We start from the raw sequence: 13,506 nt of genomic DNA, 5'->3' as shown, positions 1-13,506 counted from the left end.
AGGTAAATTGTCAAATAAAAATGGTATATATTTAATGTGTACAAACCCTTTTATGTGTATTCTTACACATCAAAGAGCTTGCTATGAAATGTACTAATAGGACATTTTATGTGAGGATTAATAACACCTAAATGAAACTCATTTGTGATAACCTGAAACTCAACATAAGATTGTGCTAGTAAAGACATAGTATTAGATATAGGTGATGGGGAGGAAGGCAGCAAATCACACTGCCATGTGTGTACCTATGCAACAATCTTGTATGTTCTTCACACGTACTCCAAAACCTTAAATGCAATAAAATAAATTTTTAAAAAAGGCATAGTATTGTTTCCTCATGTTTTATTAAAATTCTTTTATCAAAAAATATAATACACATATGTATATAAATAATGTTAATAAGCGTGGAGAACTGAAAATAAAGGAAACAGAGATATTTGTAAATGTGAAAATATTTGCAGGTTGATTGCAGCAGTTATATTAATAAGTAAACAGTAAAGCTTTAAGGAATTACGTTTTGAACAACTTAAAATAACTACGTAAACTTCCATAATAGTGTAAATCATTTCTTGTGAGGTGCTAGTAAAACAAAATCAAGAACTAAAACAGAAGCACACCCAAGATTATGTAATTTATGTTGCATGTGAAGTACATGTATACACAGCATGTAAAATATAGATATATACTTATGTTTATGTAAATGAAGATGTTTATATGGATGTTTATATATTTATATGTGTATAAATATATACACATATATAAACAAAATGTGTCATTACTACTTTTGGTGTCTTAAAGTTTTTCTCTGGAATCACTGGCTATATCAAACTAAGATGGGCATGTATTTTTTTAATTATCCTAACTCCCAGGGATATAAAAAGATAACTAAATTATCGCATTGGCTATTATGTTTTTTAATTTCATACTAATTTGGGGGCATATATGGATATGATGTATAATTTATTATATAAAATTATAAAGAAAATATTATAAATAATAAAATAATAGATATGATACATGTATATGTATATGTACGTACAGAAACATGAAATATAGACGAATAGACAAAGATTATCATAATAAATAATGGAAAACATTATTTATCTGAGCACTGCATAAATCAGTGTGTATAAGAATCATGGAAACCTTTGAGATCATTTTTTTGTTTGCTGTTATTGGGGGTAGGGGATAAACTCCCAAAGGAAGTGTGAGCCACTCATATCCTTTGCCAAGGCCCAGAACGGACTCACAAGTTTGTTGGCTTTCTTCTCCCTCCCTCTCTCATCGTCTGCCTGGGAAGCCCATGATTAGAAGCCTGGCTGTGTGGCTTAACGGGCGCAAAATCCGGGAAAAACCCGTCCGTGAGAAAGATCTCCTGGCCCTTGCCTGTGAAGAGCGCTTTCCCGTGAGTGCCAGGTACCAGGTCGGAGCTGCGCTGGGCAGCCCACAGGCACCCTAAACTCTCCTAGCTCCGTTCCCGTGCCCAGCTCCTGGGCTCCAGCTCTCCTAGGACCAGATGAAGCCCGCCCTCCCTTCCACTTCCGCTTCACATTTCTAGTTCCAGCAGATCCTCTAGGTGTGTCTTCTTTACTAGTTGAGGGGCGGGAACAGTTTGCTTTTCCTCTGAAAGTCCCAGGGCTCTAAAGTCCCAGTGAATTTCAAAGATGGGTAGGGGTCAGCATAAAGGCATTGGGAGTGAAACCCTAAACTCCAGGGCTCCCTAGGCCAAACTGATGCATCAGCCCTGGAGCCCTGGAGCCCTATGGTCCTTCAGGTCCTTCGACTTTTGCAAGACGAACTTGAGAGTGTGGGAGGGACCTGGGAGAAGCTCTGGAGACCATGAACTCAGGGATTTGCAGTCCTAAGTGGTCTATGAGTCCACCTTGATCCAGTTTCAGCTTCGCTCTCCCCGATGTATTTAAAAGCCCTGAAACCCTGACAGGATTTGGGGGTCGAATGAGTTGGCAAAGAGAATTCTCGGCCTTCCCTCATGCTTGCCATGATCAGATGACTTTTCACAGACTGGAGCTGACTAGGAGTTGGGAGATATTTACTTTTAGTTCTTTTATGTGCGTTCAGTACACCTTGTGTGGTTGGGTGTGGAAAGCGTGGGGCGGGGGGTTTCCAGGGCGAGTGAAATTCCCATTCCATTGGTATTGCCATGCCTGTGGGGTTGGCAGTTCTTTAAGTTTAACTAGTCTGCAAATAACTACAGAACACAATAGAGTCCTCCGAGTCCTCCTTCCTTCCCCCCCGCCTCTCTTTTTTCTTTTCCTGCTTCCAAACGCCTTCTTCGAGGCTGAAGCTGGGCAGGTCTCCAAAGGTGCAGCAGCCACAACAATCCCGCAGTTCAAAGTTAAGCAGCAGTTGCACAACTTCTAGCAACTTTCTCAACAGGCTACTAATGAGCTGAAAGCCAGGAACATCCGAGCAGAAGAGAAAGCTTCCAGCCCTCCTCCCTTCGCCCTGGAAATCCAGACACCCCCACCCCCACTCCCGGATCGCTTTAAGATAATTTCTTTATTCACTTGCCTGACAGACCATGGCTCCCTTTGGAAAAAACTTGCTAAAGACTCGGCATAAAAACAGGTAAAGTCCAGTGTGTGTGTGTGTGTGTGTATGTGTGTGTGTCTGTCTGTCTGTGGTCGGGACCCTGTGAAAGTATGTGTTTCATGGTTGTTAGATTCTGATAAAAACTGCTCTGTGGGGCAAAACCCTTAAGGGAGTAAGGCTAGTATGAATACCTAGAAGGCAAGGATAGTCTCCCAGTGTTGATGATGGAAGTGACATGCTCAAGGATCCCAGAGAATAAAGAGTGATTATTTCTGACTCCTTTCTCCCCTTTTGACCAGTCCTTTTTCCACAGCTAGCAGCACAGTTTCTCTTTTTGTTGCCCTGGGCATTTGAGGGTAGTAGAATAAAAAGTGTCATTTGGTTTCAAATAGAACTTTAGAATATTGTAGAAAAAGTTAAAACTTTGATAAAGATATAACTAGAATTTATAGCCACTGATTAGGATGGAAAATAAAGCTTCGGATACAATTCAGAAACAGTGCTTTGGCTCCCCTGGGAGTGGGGCATTCCTGAAACCTGGAATGTTCCCAAAGTGAAAAAACTCCGGAGAGAAACTGTGTGTGAACTGATTCTTTCAAAAATCTTTGAGAACTTTAGGTAGTTTTAAGCACTAAAGAAGGATTCAAGCAGCTATGCTCTCTAATCCTTATTATTAGTAATTTAATTTTTTCTCTATTTGATATTTCAAGCCTGAAATGGCCATAGTATAAATAAGTTATTTAAAACACACATACACACACATTTTTCATAAGATAGTATGTCTGTCTTAGACTTATTAAATACTTCATTTACACATCAAACATTACGTTTTCATGCCAAAAATGTGAGAATAAATTTAGACATGGGCTATATATTTTTTTAAAATATATTTGCCTTAGCCTAGGGGCTTGTCCACCACTTTTCTCTCAATCACCCTTGTGTGTACTTGTCCTAATTTGCTCAGTGTACATTTAAAAGGTTACAATTACATGGTAGGAAATGATATAATTATTTTAAAGTGTCTGCATGACAACATAGAGTAATACAACTTTAAAGTAAATCTCCATACTTTATTTTGTGCACACATGACTACTTTGAAAATCCTGTTTTTAACTCATTTCAAATGTATTTATAATTTAGTTGACAAAATTTTCTTTAGAAACTAAATGGCCTTAATAAATACTGTAAAACTTTCCAAGTAAGTTTTATTTTCTAATAATTTGACAATATTTCACAAATGTGGTATTTATGATCATTACATATTAATATATTTATCATTGGTATTTATGATATGGTATTCATGATAATTAAAGAAACTATCTGTATATTAAAATAAAGTGGTTTGAGTATTTAAAATTTGTGTTTTAATGGTGCCAATGTATTTTAAAATATTCCAGAATATTCCAGAAAAGCCTCCCCTCACTCCCAAAATAAAAATATCCTGGTTTTTAAATGATATTTTTGTAGTATTATTGTGGCATTTGTTTAAATGTCATCAAAATATATTAAAATACTTTTGAAAACTTTACGGTTTCGTAAATCAAGTTGTGTTTCTGGCATACTGTTCCTGTAGTCAGGGCTTTGTGGTTGTTGGTTTGAGGTTTTTTTGTTTTGATTTGTTTTGCTTTAACAGTTTGAGATTCCTGTCATTAGTATGCCAAATACAGTGCAGTAACACTTTACATGTGCCCCTGAGTTTCCCTCAGGGAAGTGCATTCTTCACTTTCATTACCTCAGTTCTGCAATTCTACTGTCTACTCTGCCTGTGAAACTAGCTTTCTTTCAAGAAGGTGAGTATACAAACATTTTTTAATATAAAGTTTTCTATGCAAAATCATTAAAAGGTGAAAATAAAGATAACAAATAGGGAGTTTAATACTGTTTCAAGTTTCTTAGAAAATGGAATGTCCCTGAAAACGATGCTTTGTTATAGATGCAAGTGTTTTGGAAAGTCTGGCAATAGTAAGGATAAGTAAGCTTCTCTAATGAAAGTATTTCCCTTTACAGATTTGTTTAATCCTTAAGATTAAAACCACAGCAGTGGTCTAGGACACAAAAATATGGGTATTTCAAAATCAGCAGTGAATAAATCACAGGGTGTATTGAAATAGAATTAATATTTGTTTTGGTATTTAGTAATGCTGTATACTGGGGTCTTTTGTTTTTCGTCTTAGCAGAGGTGAGACTACAGGTGAAAATTAGTTGCAAAATTAAGTTTACACATTTTGTTTACCAATTTCCCTAATGATTTGAATAATCACACTTCAGAGTACAGAAACAAAATATCGTTTCTTAAATTGTGAGTGATTTATCCTTTTATAGAAAATGTGATTTATGAAAAGACAGTTATCTGATAAGAATCACTATATCCTTCAAATATAGACATATAACATTTCTTGTACAATGTAAAGTAAGAATTTGAATAATAAATATATTCATATGCATTGCGATATATAACTAGCAATGATAACAAAAAACTACCTGAGCATAATTGCATCTTTATAAGCAGGAAAAATATGAATTTTTAAGAAGGAACATTGGGAATTTAAGGTCATAAATTCATGAGAAAGTCTGCTAGAAGAATTTTTATGCATGCTATTCTCTGCCTCTCTTTTCATTTTTGTTCACTTGGCAGTAATATTTAATCACCCAAAATTGAACCTCATGTGATAGTACTATAAATCTTATTATAATAAATGGAGAATTGAGAGTTTTAGAGACAAACAGGATGCAAATAAAACTTCAAAGAATGAGGCAATAAAAAGTTTTACAAAATACAAACCATAAAGCTTGGAGAAGGTGGGGCTATATCTGTCTAGATACCATTATGTTTTCATGTCCAGGACAGTGTCTGACATGTGGTAGACCTGCAATATAGTTGCTTATTCAATTTTGTAAACTGTACTATAATTTGTACTCAGACTAGAACATGCTAATTATTTTATTCTCTGTTTATCATGTGACACCAGCTGGTATTATATAAAAGTAAATTCTTTTAAAGGGTTGGTTGATATTTAATATAATTCAAAACTTATATAGGTAGACACATAATTATGTGGATTCTGAAACCAAGTTAATTTTATCCTACTAGATAGGTTTTTTTCTTCTCAATTTAAAGATTATTTAGTTCAACAATTTCGGATATAGTATTCAAGAAATTTGAGAATAATAGATGGCTAAATCAAAGGCCTAAAAGCTTGTTTGTCCAAATATAATCAGGCTTTCTATTTCAAACTTTCATATAAAGACATGGAGCCAGCCTAAACTTCTTTATGTTAACAGGCAGAGTCAATCTTTTAAAATATTCTAATTGTAGTAATGTTTAATTGGAAGACTTCAGTTTTCAGAGAAACTATTGGTTTTAGGAGATGAATTATCTACTTTGATTCCAGAAAAACAGAATGTTCTATGACTGAATTCCAAAGATGGACGCATATCTTCTTCATCAGATTTTTTGAGAGTCTAGATTTTTTTTTTTTAACAAACTATTCAAGTTTCTGAAGTGGTTTCTAAAAGTCACTAGGCACCCATTGTTCCTCACATAAAAGCTAAAGAAGTAAATAATGAACCACCAATCCATTTGAGATTCATGTGGACATTCAACAATTGGATTTTAGATTATTAGCCTATTTATCATTCACATAGATTCCATTTGTGAATGTGATTGTCTTTATATTAGATTATATCTTCAAGTTAAGGATTATTTTAAACATTAATGTGTCTAAATAACAATCAGAAAGTCTCGTAAAAATTCTGATAACTAGAATGTTGTTATAAAGCTTTTTTTGGAACACTTAGTTGTAAGGTATGATTTCTTGGTGTTTTAATTAATACAATTTGGAGACAGAGAATTGGTTGGTACTTTCATAAGCATAACATTGCCGTAATGAAATAGTTCCAATGTATTTCTCAAAATAGAAAATTAGAATAGTTTGCATAGATGATTTGTAAGATTAAAAATAATGAATACAAAAACATTGAATCCAGTTTAAGGAGCATTTACAATTATTTTGAAGTACAATTTAGTCTTCTCTTCGTTTTCCCTTAAGTCATCTCAAGGATTTCCTTTGGCTTTCACAAGACATACTGATATAGGACTATCCACCACAGTCTAGACATACTTGTAATATTAGCAGACATTCTTGTAATATTAACCTAAAATTAAAAGATTCCAAAAAATTTGCCTTCCCTGAATTTATTAGCATAACATATTATATCTCTATTGTTTTATGATTGATACATAAATTTTGTAATACAGGTTGCTTTTGAATCAATTAGAACGTATTTAGCCAACAGTTCTTAAAGCCAAGTACATTATATTGTCACTAGAAGTAAATCATTCAATGATTGCTTCACCAGAAGAAAGAATTAAGTTTTATGGTTAGGGTAAAAGTTGCTGACAAGAAGGCTGTCTTCTCTCTGTAATTAGAAGTATGATAATTTGTGAATTCTGCAGAAGGGGAAATTATTATGTACTATTTTGTGTACCCTTCCAATCAAGATTTAAAGTGTTCCCAAAATTGTATGGAGAAGTGCAGATATTTGAGTATGTAATTCATCATAATTCTCAGGAGTTCCTGAAAGAGATTTCCCCTGATAATACCTGGTAACTTAGGTAGTTATTAGTTGGCAACAGATAGCTCTTTAGGAACAATGACTGGAATGCGTTATCCATAGCAAGTTATCCCTAATAAAACGATTCTGAGAGCTGTGGCAGGGGTGAAATTGAGCTCTAGGTTAAACCGAATTGTTTCTCAAGAAAACCTAAGCCAGCTTGGTACTATATAAAGTGTTGTATTATATACAGTATCAATGCCTGACACATGTCAAGGTGAGAAGTACTTAAATCAATTTTTTAGAGAAAAGTTTTAAAAAGTTTGAAGCTGGCTGACAATTTAATTAACATAATGTGTTTATTGACTGTATAACTCAGAAAGTTTTAATGTTATTTTACTGGCCTGTAGTTCCAGGAGATCTGATGATAACTCGAAATAATTCACAAATGTATCACAAATGTGTGGCTCTATTCTTTTGATATTAGTTCTGAAAATGAAATAGAGTTGAAAAAGGGGTATATGTTTGCTTCTTGCAGGTGTATATGGATACTAGTACTTGATAAAGAATCTCTTTTCCTTTTACATACCAGCTTTTTAAAAATAAAACCTCATGATAACTTCATCATGTGTATGTCAGAGGAAAAAGTTCAGCTTACTTCTTCATTCTAATGATTTTAATGCCTGGTTGCTTAATGAATTTCTTGACATCCAAACACAACATTGGCAAAACACAGCATTGATTGCTTAGGTGCTAATTCTTTACTGTTTTTAAATAGATTGCAATTCCATTCTTGTGGAGTCTGTTGTAGTACTATACCTTCTAGAGAAAGTTTATGTATTTGTTGGATAAAATTCAAAGCAATTACTAATATAAATAATTATACATGTACAAAGTATTTATACGCATGGAATAGAGCCTTGGGAAGATGTTTATCACTGGAAGTAATAAACAATATATTTCAAGTATAAGAATAATCAATATAAATTAAATATGCTGACGAACAAAAAAAAATTATACTCAGAGGTTTATATCTTCAGACTGGAATCCACTCTACTTTTATAAATAAAGTGACTTAAGCATTCTTAAAAAAAAAAAAAAAAATTCTCATCGAGTATAGGTCCAGTCAGAGCAGGGACCTTACTTGTCTTGTTCCTTCCTAGATAATCAGAGAGTAAGTGCTCAAAAAATATTTGTTGATTGAATAAAGAAATTCAACATATACTCTCAAAATACAGCTGATCAGTAGTAGATCAGTCCATTTATGTTAAAGGGATGCATGGGTAACTTAGAGAATGAATCCATAAATTCAAGGTTGACCTCTCATCTTCCCTGATCCTAGGCTCAGCTCCTGGCTTTCAAGTGGTAAAGGGCCATATCTAATAAATAGATGATATGAAACTTTATCAGACTTTGGTAGAAAAATAAATCAAGAATCATGGTAATTTGTTCTTCTCTAGGGTTGCTGTTACCTCCCCTTATCGCACTAGAACACAGCGAGGTATGCATATGAGTGAAGTTTGGTGGATGAGACTGAATGTCTTCTACAGACCTCACCGTTGAATGTGGAGCATATCTCCTACTCATTTGAGATATTTTGGCAACACAGTTATAGGAATGTTCTGAGTAGCTACCTTTTAATTTTATTTCTTTAGGAGGGGTAAACTGTGTTTAGTACTATACTAGACATGCAAAGACACAACTCCATTCCTAAGAGATTAAACTCCTAATTGAGAAAACAGTGCCATAGTAAAATAGTTCATGCAAGAACTTTTTAAAAATCACTCTTCCATGGAAAACTATCCTTGACAAGGCAGACAAAATCATAATCTTTGTAATATGATTAAGAAAATTAGAGTAAAATCTATTGGAGTTGATGAAGGCTATTCCTCTATAGGGTAGCTACTCAATAAATGTTGATTAACTCTATGTAGAAATATATGAGAGGAGTAAATGGAGGTAAAGGAAAATAAAATGAGCATCATCATAATTAGCTAGCATTTATTAAACTCCCACAGGTGACAGGCTTGAACAAGAGAAGGGAATGCAATAAGATTTACAAAAAATATGTAGGAGGGGGCTGAATCACACAGGGCTAAGACTGACTCACATACGATAATCAAAAGAGAAGAATCCAAGAATCGGGCAGTAATAATGGTCAGTTTGGCAAGAATCCATAGTCGTAGTTGAGTTGATAGAAAACAATATTTTACAACTACAATAGAAGTTTTAAAAATAACTTTGTGTATTTATATAACATTGTCAGGCTTCAAGTCAATGGTAGTCGGCTACTATTTAATCTAATAATGATAAGAAATTGGCCAGTTTATCAGATCCTGAAATTGAGTAACTACCATTTTGTGAGTCTTTTAAATTTTACTTCCAGTGATCCAACTTCAGGAAATTTTCAGGCTCACTAATTATGATTGGCAGATGCTTTGTGTCAGAGGCCTACTGATGTGCCATATGGTGCATGTTTATTGTTCTCAATCCATGGTTGGGAGATTTTGTAGCCACCTCATATACTTTTAGTTATTCTTAATGCTCCTTATTTACTCTGATCTTTTTCAATTTCACTGGAAATCCTTGAAATTATGGTTAACTGTGGTAATTTAGCATTCAGCAGAAGAGGATATATTTTGGGAAAACACAGTCTTCAATAGTAAAGCCTAAAAGGATACCGATATTAGCTCTGCACATAAGACCTTGTGTTTGCCTGGAAGATAGGAGAGATGGTATTGAGAAACCATGGATCTTTTTAAGGGGTAGACATGTAATAACTATCTTCTCATATGTAGAAGAGTTGTACATGATTAGTAAAAACACTTAAAAGGCTATAGTAGAATTTTGAGGTTTCGTCTTTGTTAATAGTACAGGAAACTAGGCACATCACAGAGGTAGACCACAAAGCATTCACTTCATTCCTTGACTATCTGTTCTTCTAGCAGTGAAAGTCAACCAATTTCTTCCTAGAACTATAATTAATAGCCTTGAGATTTAGACTAGGTAATTGTTTTTAAAATGTTAAGTATTTTTAGTGGTTCTACTTTTAATTAGGAGAACTTGCTGTAATCACAACTTAGAAGATTAAGTAAAATAGTTGACTGTGGAATGTAATGTTTTACAGAATATGCTCATACTATAGCATTGCTTTATTTTTTACTTTTTATTTTTTGGCACATAGTAAGTGTATGTATATATTTATGGGATACATGAGATATTTTGATACAAGCATACAATGCATAATAATCACATCAGGGAAAATGAGGTATCTACTGTCTAAAATATTTATCCTTGTGTTACAAACAATCTAATTACACTCTTTTAGTATTTGAAAGTGTACAATTAAATTATTATTGCCTACAGCCACCCTGCTGTGCTATTAGATACTAGAATATTTATTTTATCTTCTCAGGAAACAATATACATGATGTTTTAAGTAGATCACAAATCTCTGTCAGACTTGTGATCTACTTAAATACACATACATATATACACATATATATTTACATTGTAACTAAAGATGATGGTTATGTGATTATTTTCTTAAAACTTCATAAATATTAAATGAACTCCACGCTTTGAGGTATATTGTGAAATGTTAATGATAAATCAGGTTAGGATCACGTTTTTAAGGAACTTGCCGATTACCATAACAGACAAGCCATATGGAACAAATCAAAATACAAAGCAAGCATTTTAACGTGTTATAATAAAATCCATATGTTGAACAATAAATATTTATTTACCTTGTAGTATGTTCCATATATTTTTCTAGATGCTAAGGATAAAGTAGTGAGAAAGATAGCCAAAGTTTCTCCTCTGATCTAATGCATAATGCAGTGGTAGATGGATAGACAATGCAAAAACATTACAGGAATAAGACATTTGAGATAGCAGTTACTTTTATAGGGAAAAACTAGAGTCATGTAGTGGAGAGTGGAGACTGGTCTGGGAAGAGGAGGCTTGTTAGTTAAGAATGTGATGAACCAAAGAAACCAGGCATGTCAGGCTCTGGTAAGAAGACTGTTTTAGCCAGGTTGAACAGAAAGTATAAAGTCACCAAGACAGAATGTGTTTTGGAGTTTTGAAAAAAAATGAAGGAAGACCAGTTAGTAAGGGGCTTACTAGTAGGGGATCTAGTTGAAGACCTAGATGGAGTGTGATTATTTAGATATTTGTGGATCATAGGGATGTTGATGTTACTTTAAATTCAAGGGAAATCCATTGAAGGGTTTTAACCAGGGGAATTATATAATCTTATTTACATTTTTCAAAAGGTCAACTTGGCTAGCATGTAGAGAGGTAATTATAGAAGGACAAAGAGTGAAACCAGGGAATCTAGTTGTGGTGATATTACAGTGGTCTAAGCAAAAGATTATGACTAGTGTAATGATAGTGGAGAAGGATTGTAGGTGACAAAATGGATACACTTTGGAAGGAGAACTTAAATTTGTACAGAGTGAGGAAAACTGACAAATGAAGGATGATTATGAGGGTTTTAACAGGGATGATTCTGAAGACACTTGGGGATTCTGAAGATGTGGGGAAGAATACGTGGAAAATTAATGATTCTTCTTCGGCCTTGCTAAGTTTCATATGCCAGTTAAATATACAAAGTAGAGATATTCAGTAAGATATTGGAGCCTGAAGCTCAGGACTGAGATGCAGATAGGATTGTATATTAGGTGACAAGGATAAACAACCTCTGTGGGTTTTACAAAACAGCATCTATGCTGGAATCAAATGAGAGGGAAGATTACAACATAAAAAGATGGGGAAAAGAACATTGTACGTAAAGGAGAAACAAAAGGAAATCTAAAATATTTGGCATAATAGTATCAGTGAGTTTGTGAATGGCCAAACAGATTATTTTGCTTCTTAAATTTAGTTTACTTTTTCTTTATATTGTGATGGGAACCACTGAAGGGATATAAGCAAGAAAATGATATGATCATTATGCCACATAAATATTAAACTTGAAGAAATATATTAAAAAATATTGGAAGGAATGGAGAAAGAACACCAGTGGGCCATATGTGGGAGAGTTAAAGAAATTTCTTATGTAAAAACAGAAGAAAGATTTAAGAGTCACCATGGAAAGAATTTATAGGAATTCAAAAGTCAGTGCATGGGGCCAGGATCAGGATGGAAAAAAAGAACCATTGGTAACTAGATTATGGTTCTTTATAACTGGAGACACATGTGTGTCATCATAACGAACAGAAAATATGGCAGAGATAGGTTCTGGGAGGGAAGAACATCAGGGTGAAGAGTGAAGAAAATTAAGGTGTGATTTGAATGTTTCCAAATATTCCACCTGTAAACACCTGGTGTTTGAACATACTGCACCTGAGATGGGACTGTGAAAGCAGCCTTTCATCCAACCTAGTCTCATCCCTCCTGACATCCATATGGGGCTGATTAATACAGAATAGCACAATGCACCTGGAATGGGCTTTCAAGGCAAAACACAAACTGGTTTCCCAGTCAGGGCTGTCAGGCTGACTAATCTTATATTAATCACAGTCAAGCCACATGAGGCAGTCACCCTTTTAATGATCCCTTAATCATTACCTTTGGTTTAAATTGGTTTCAAACATAGCCATTATTTCCACTAGATTGTAAGGGGGTATGTGTGTGATCACATTTTTCTACCTTTTTATCTCCTAGAGAATGGTACAGACAAGACTTGTATAGATACTGAAGTTCAATATATGTTTTATTGTTTAAATAAATATAGTGTAGATTTTTGGTGCAGGCAAATTAGGACAGTTTTCAAATTTTTTTGTGTAAAAAACATAATAAATATTTTAGAGTTTCCCAGATCTAATGTCTCTATCTCAACTACTCTGTCCTTGTAGTATGCAAACAGCTATACAGAATACATAATGAAATTGATGTGGCTGTGTTTTATTAAAACTTTTGAGAAACATGTAGTGGAACAGTTATAGCCACGAGGCCCTTCCTTTTCGGACACCTGATCTAGATGATTGACTGAGAAATTTTCTTTATATATCTCCCTACAATTCCACCTTCTCATCTCCACCCCACTCCCAAGTTTAGTTCCTACTATATTAGACATTTAGACTTCAAAAGTGAGAGTTATTCCTGGACTTGACTGTCAAACTAGTTAAAAAGCAAGCATTATCCAAAGTACAAAGTGCTGCTACCAAGTGTACATTAGATTTTGTAGAAATATCAAAGATGGTGAAACCCTGTCGCTACTAAAAAATACAAAAGTTAATCAGGCATGATGGCACACATCTGTAATCCCAGCTACTAGGGAGGCTGAGTCAGGAGACTCACTTGAACCTGAGAGGTAGAGGTTGCAATGAGCTGAGATCGTGCCACTGTACTCCAGCTTGGTGACAAAGCAAGACTCTGTCTCAAAAAAAA

The 13,506-nt window shown here is 34.3% G+C and overlaps 1 protein-coding gene across 2 annotated transcripts in view; it reads left to right on the top strand.

The window, feature by feature from the left end:
* Positions 1 to 2,163: 2,163 nt before the first annotated feature.
* The window catches only part of RASSF9 (Ras association domain family member 9), a 28,704-nt gene continuing 17,361 nt past the window's right edge, over positions 2,164 to 13,506 (top strand). The window contains exon 1 of one of the 2 annotated variants that reach the window (XM_017506830.2): positions 2,164 to 2,589. In XM_017506830.2, the coding sequence (XP_017362319.1) occupies positions 2,543 to 2,589 (47 nt within the window). In that variant the 5' untranslated portion in view covers positions 2,164 to 2,542. Of the gene's footprint in view, positions 2,590 to 4,185; positions 4,344 to 13,506 lie in introns of those variants that run through there. The other variant, XM_037730813.1, reaches the window with a different exon arrangement.

The sequence above is a fragment of the Cebus imitator genome, unplaced genomic scaffold (assembly GCF_001604975.1).
Source record: "Cebus imitator isolate Cc_AM_T3 unplaced genomic scaffold, Cebus_imitator-1.0 Scaffold362, whole genome shotgun sequence".
In the NCBI taxonomy this organism is placed as follows: Eukaryota; Metazoa; Chordata; class Mammalia; order Primates; family Cebidae; genus Cebus; species Cebus imitator.
This window is presented reverse-complemented; position numbering and strand designations above follow the sequence as displayed.